The sequence below is a fragment of the Dermacentor silvarum genome, chromosome 1 (genome assembly GCF_013339745.2).
Source record: "Dermacentor silvarum isolate Dsil-2018 chromosome 1, BIME_Dsil_1.4, whole genome shotgun sequence".
Taxonomy (NCBI): Eukaryota; Metazoa; Arthropoda; class Arachnida; order Ixodida; family Ixodidae; genus Dermacentor; species Dermacentor silvarum.
The window spans coordinates 404085960-404092386 of record NC_051154.1 but is presented as its reverse complement, the minus strand read 5'-3'; the positions used below and the strand labels follow the sequence as shown (position 1 = coordinate 404092386).

The window sequence follows — 6427 nt, the reverse complement described above, 5'->3', positions numbered from 1 at the left end:
GGCTTGTAAAACTTGTGGGATAGCCATGGTAATGTTAGAAGACTTTTCAAGCCCAGACACGACAAAGGCGAAACGAAAGCGAAAAATTTATTGAACTCATGCCGCCTCAGATAAAGATTGTCATTCAAGGTGGAGCCATTCATTGCGGAACCTCAAAAAGAGAGGAATTCGCGATTTGGTGCAAATTGGTCCAAAACTGCGTAAGGTACACTTATTGTACAAGTTCCAGTTACTGATTTTGTTGCTGCGAATGAGCCCATAAGAAATATTTGCCATTGGCAATTAGCCGCTTATTAGGTCTATTAAGTTCATGTAAAGGTTACAAGGTACGAAATATTAACCTAGAAATATTGCAGTTTTCTCAATTTCATTTGTGATGGATTTGGCTCACTTTGAAACAGCCCTCCCCAGTTAAATTTAGGCCGGCTTTCTCCACTCCGCCGCCTGATGACGCCATACCTTTCGCAACAAATCGGTGCCGCTCCTGCGCACAGTTCGCACTCTACACAGTTCAACCACCTCCGCCTCGGACCCCAGCATCTAAAACCGTTTGGAAGCGCTCTAGAACACTCTAGAGGTGCGGTGCAGGTTTTTCGTGCAGAATTAAAGATTAAATAATGACGCGCGTGCCATTTTTTCAGTCCGTTTTTGAGTCTGTCATTAGTCTGTCTCACTTCAACTAATTTACCGTCACAAAACACTGGAGCATTGAAATCAACATGGTAAGCTTTGAGTGCAGACAGTCCGACGTTTACTGTTAAGCACCTGCATGAAGATAATTTTAAACTGGTTATTTCAGAAACAAATCTTATGGTCTTTATTGAGAACGACTGAGAAACTCCAATCCTAAACCGTCTCCATAAGCAGACAGGCTTAGCGAGGGGCCCCTATTTTCAAGTCTTTTTAATGTTTTTGTCTTGTCTTGGATAGGAGGCACACCAAATTGGACGTTCCCTTCGTCCGAGTCCGAACCTCGCATGCATGCATTGCTGTTTTTATAATGACACGCGCACATTGTTCATCTTGTTCCGGTGAGCGTTTTTGACACCCTAAAAGAACAGTGTCAATGTTATCGCTTGGCCAAGACGCATGTACGTGTATTGAAACTTTCCTGTATGTTATCCTCCATTGTATAGCGAAGGAATCTGGTCAGAGCAGATTGCGTACGCGATGTATAGCCACCCACATTTTTAACTATTTACCGCGAGCGTCAACCAGTCACTTAATGAGCAGTGCCTTACGACGGCCATAATCTGCGAGACTGGCAGCATAACTCCCCAGAGAACAGTGCACTCTCCATTGCTAGCGTCGTCACATATAGTGTAAGGAAGATAACGAACGTCGGCGCAGAGTCAGCAGCATCGACTTTATCAAGCGTGCAGCAGAGGCTCGAGCTGTGGGACTGTCCTCGGTGCATCCTGCAACCGGCTGTCGCCATGAACCTCAATAAATGTCCTTTGTGAGTGGTGGAGCCGTACGGGGTAACGTGTCACTCTACCATCCTGGAATTGCGTTCTCGAACGCTACCCTCTACCATGCCGGACGCCGACCAGCAGTCTCATCCATCGCCACCCGTCCCTTGCGCTGGCAAGGGACTTCCCAAAATTCTGCGAAATACCCGAAATTCCCGGACTTCCCGAAGGAACTCCCCGAAAGTCCCGAAATGTCTGTTTTGGTAAGGAATGTATCGACCCGACGAACACAGTGTAGCATGCGACGCTTGCATTAGAGAGTGGTGTGTATGCCTACGCGTACTTCTGCCGGTCTGGCAGATTATCGCCGTTGAAAGGCGCTGACATTGTGTACAGTCGATGCTGGCGTAATATAGTTAAAGAAGGCGCAGTTTCGCAAAGGAGAAGCGTGGATTGCGATATCAAATTAGTAGACAGCAATACGAAGTAAGGATATTAGTTTCATCGCCGTATGAACTTGCAAGCATTGGCTTATTAAATTAACAAGCACGGTGGCACGCGCGCACAGGTAAACATGAGCACATCTCACCCGATGACCGCAGAAACTCGCTGTCAAAATGCTGGAGTGAGGACGCGCAGCAGCAGCAGCAGTTAGGCAGCACAGCACCTGCGTTCTGCCGTTCAGCGCATACGATTCTACCAGCACTCGGCGTACTTTAGCCGAATCGCAGATCGCTTTGAAGATGAGGCCCGCCCGACAGCGCACCTTCTCCACATCACTGATCGCTTAAGGTACGGCGTGCGATTGTGGCTGCACAATCCGCAAATTCTACTCCTCCGTTTGTACACAGCAGCCGGCGGAGTAGAACGGCCTCCCCCCGGTGCGTCGCGCGCGACGGAAGACAGTGCAGTTCCTCGCCGCTTTCCCCCCTTGCGCGCACGAGATTAAGCCGCAATTGTCGGCTCCCCTCACACGCTTTCAATCGCTCGCCGCTGTTATCGCCCTCGGACTTTGTACGGAACATCACGGTGACGCCGGCGGCGACGACGACAGCAAAGATGCGCCTCGAGTGTCCATATAATTGGCAATAAAATGAGGGTAGCTGTGCATTCTGAAACGAACACGCGTACTCGGGTATGTACGCTATGACCGATTGTACACTTGACCGATTTCGGCGACCGACGTCTGTACTTGCGCTATTGTCGTTCTTTCAGCGTCACTTTGTTTTTCTGGGCGCAAATTTGGCCAAGAAATATGGCATACTCAGGTGTCCGTTTGAGAGCGCTCTGTGCGTCTTTCTAAGGTGTAGAAAAACTGCTTTAAAGCGACATTACAAACATGTACGAAAGTGATGAACATGCTTCCTTATCATCAGTAGAGTCCCTATATGCTAGCAGTAACGCTTGTTGCGGTTGACTTTTTTGGTCCTGCCAGAGCCCTCCGAAAAGACTACACGGTTATACCATTACACTGCTCCCAGTTTAGGTACTGCGTCATGATTCACCGTCACTACAACGTGACATCTGTTGGAGGTGCTGCTGGGTTGTGGTAAGATACGCCGCCTAACGCGTCCATAGTAAGCCTTTATTTTTGCATTGGAGATCACAGGGAGAGGCCTTCGTCCTGCAGTGGACATAAATATGGGCTGATGATGATGATGAGATACCTGCTGGCCATAAATGGCTTTGCAGTAAAATATTGAGCGCTCTGCGCCACGTGGTGAACGACTTAAAGTAGCACCCACGATTTTATAAATTTCCTGTGTTTATTTTTGGCAAGTTATTCGAATTTGCGATTTATAAACTGCCAGATGCATTCTTCAAATCATTAAAGGAAGTGTTAAACCAACGTACCTTATTACATTACTTTACGGTAACGGTCAATCACCTCGTCTGGAGAAGCGTAGCTAGAAGCTTCGCCACAGCGTATACGCAGAAGCTTCGGTAATCACTTTTTTTTAAGAATTTAAACGTGTGTTGTCGAAACGTTCCGTACGTGAAATTGCCGTTATTGTCATGACAGACTCACTGTTTTACACTTCTAGTTACGCATTTGTAATTTTGTCGGTATGAAATGACTTCTGTAGAAGGCGGCATTGGGTTGGTACACATACTTGTGTTAACATCGTCCTTGGCCGCTTACTGCGTGCGCGCCTCGAACGTCATGAACAGTGGGTCTCGAGAGGCGGTATCGGGCATTTGGGACCACAAACGCTGATATCAAAGCAATCAAAGAAATAAAAAAATAAAGCAGGGCATAAACAATTGTCGTTGTGTGGAGACATTTTTTTATTGAGGAAAGGGGAAAGGGGAGTGAGATACAGCCGAAATCGAGCGTCCATGTGCGCTCGGTATTGCAATACTTCGGCTAGTAATCATGATGCCCTCTGGGCACATTTGCTTTACTTTTTTTTCTTATTTGAATAGGACATCGTCTGTGATTGCACTTTGAGAAAGGGGACGTGACCGGAGCTCCTCCAGTGCAGGCATTAGAGGACAGCAAAAGGTGCTCACCACCCCCACAAAAACACAAGATATGCGCGCTTCATCTCCTTATCTCTTCGCGGCCCGCACATGTGTTCCCTAGTCACTAAGCATTTCTACATTTCTACAGTAATCGCATTTCGCTACGCACTACAAATTTCTATATGGCTAGAGAGTTTCTATGTACTTGAGAAAATAATCACATCAAAGCTCCTCGCAATAAAGCCATCTGCACATCACGAGGAGCATTTACCCACACGCCAGGCATAGTTATCACCTTATTCGCAGTTGAGTGCAAACATCTAAAGCAAATTTATGCTTGCGCATATGTAACGAGCAGGCTCTCCTGGGCACTCGACAAACTGTGGTGATTTCTTGCGCCAGGCTACGGTGTGGCGTCTGCCATCGACAGGACTTGGCGAAAATATCGCGAATGAAGCGATAACTTGTGATTACGGGTCAGCGTGCTACTTGGACTAAACGCTCGCGTAGACGGGAACAGAGAGCCCTGGTGTGTGCATGACGGAGGGGGTGGGGGGGGGGGGACCATCGGATTCCCGAAGGGAGGAGCAGCAGGCACGCCCTCTAGCGCAGAATGCGGACGGCACGGCAGCTGGGTGGGCGCGTTGTGTACACACAGCAGACACTCGTGGTGTCGCCGACGGAGATGAAGATGCGTTTACTACGAAGACGAGGCCTCGTCGGACGACGACGATTGGCGGCTGCCCTTCTTGTGCGTCTGGGCCTTCTTCAGGGTCTTCACGTCCAGGTCGCCGTAGTAGTTTTCACTGCGCATGAAAGATATGAAACTATGTCAGCCATGACTACCAGAAGAAGGATAAGAATGCAGAACGAAAAATAAAACACGCACGGCGGTAGGCACTCATTAATATGCAAGGCCTACTGCGCATTACAACCCGTACTACAACTCGAGCCAAAGGAAACCGTGAAAGTTGGCTGGTACATTATTTTGTTTGATTGCGTAATATCATTGTGCGCAAGCGCACTATGAAGGTTTGAACTTCGTTTATCCTAGCTTTACTTGCCGAAATTTCACCAAAGCGGCGCTTGCTAGATGTCGTTGTAATCTCTTAATGAAACAAACATGCCGCTTTTAAGCTTGTGAAACTAAACCCGCTGCCTGATAATTGTGGCAATCTCTGTTTTGGATTTTATAACCGATATAACGACAGACAACGAAGTACTCGCCGTTTTGCTGACGAGTCCATTTTGAAGATGTACCGTTGAACCAGAATGTATAAGCTGTTCTGAAATCATCCTCGTTGTGGGTGTGCCTCATAATTTGATGAAGATTTTAACCAACATTTTTATATTTTGCTTGACGTTGTTTGTAAGAGCGGATGCTGTTAATTTCGTACATATGCGAAGTCAATAAGGGGAGCCATAAATAATTGCTTTAGTGCTACTGGTATATGACACACACCATGAATTGATTGACAGTTCGCTATTGTAAAGTCATTGATCTGACATGAGAAAACTATTGGGTACCACATTATAGGGATGATGCGCTTCTTGCTTAAGATCGTAAAAAAAATTTTTTTACGCTGATCGCTGCTCCATTCTATAGTAAAAATTTGCAGAAAGATCACATTTTATATTGTCTACCGTTCAATGTAATACTTGGCACAGTAGATAGTCTGGTGTTTAAAGAAATAAATGGAAGTTAGCTGCTGAGGAGGCGACGCTAGTAGAATAAACCTCTGTACTGTCTTTTGGGAGCTCCTGAACGCAGCCGTTCCGGGAGAGTAGCCGCGTGTCATAGAGGAGCGCACAGCAGGCGGGCAACCTTCCCGGAACCTCGAACGTGAGCTTCAGGCCTGAACCTTCCTGCTTCAAATATTTTAGAATGTTTGGAGTGAAATTACCACACCTATCAGCGTCGACGAATAAAAAATAGTCATCAGCTTACCTAAATGTTTTGACAAATACCATCTAAGGCGGTTTCAAGTTCTCGGGTCAGATCACTCAAATAAATCTCGATATGTACCGGTGCAACCCTTGAACCTATAGATACTCCTGACTTTTGTGAGAACAAAATGCTGCTGCGGTCTCCAGTCTGAATGCCGCCTTGAGGAAGCCGTGCCCTCACCGGATCAAGGAAAGCTTCACCAGGCAACTAGAGCGACTTAAGCAATCGCGGTAGCGTACGAACAGCTTGGCCTTTCTGAGCTAAAGGCTTCTACAAAGGGTAACAGCGGAAGAAATTCGCTTCTTGTGTGTGCGAAATTGTAAAAAAATGGCGTTTTATAGCGTTCCGCATCTGCACGCTGCGTCGCATCGTCTTAAGAAAGTGGGAGCAAAATATGGTTTCAATGTCATATTTTTTTTGCGGGAAACCACAATCTGGCGAAGCTGTCCTGAACAGAAGGGTCGAGGGTAATGTTAAATGCCGGCGTGAGCACGCTCTCCAGCACGGGGAAAGAATGGTGTCATGTGAGACAGGCGTCATTGATGACGTTCCCCTATCATGCGGCAAATGCTTCGTTGGACAGACCGGGCGCTGTTTGAAT

The 6427-nt window shown here is 47.0% G+C and overlaps 1 protein-coding gene across 1 annotated transcript in view; it reads right to left on the bottom strand.

Annotated features, from left to right (window-relative positions):
* Positions 1-3482: 3482 nt before the first annotated feature.
* LOC119437564 (protein obstructor-E) overlaps positions 3483-6427 on the bottom strand; it is a 47242-nt gene continuing 44297 nt past the window's right edge. Inside the window, exon 4 of the mRNA XM_037704570.2 lies at positions 3483-4684. Coding sequence (XP_037560498.1) covers positions 4579-4684 — 106 coding nt within the window. The 3' untranslated portion in view covers positions 3483-4578. The remainder of the gene's footprint in view (positions 4685-6427) is intronic.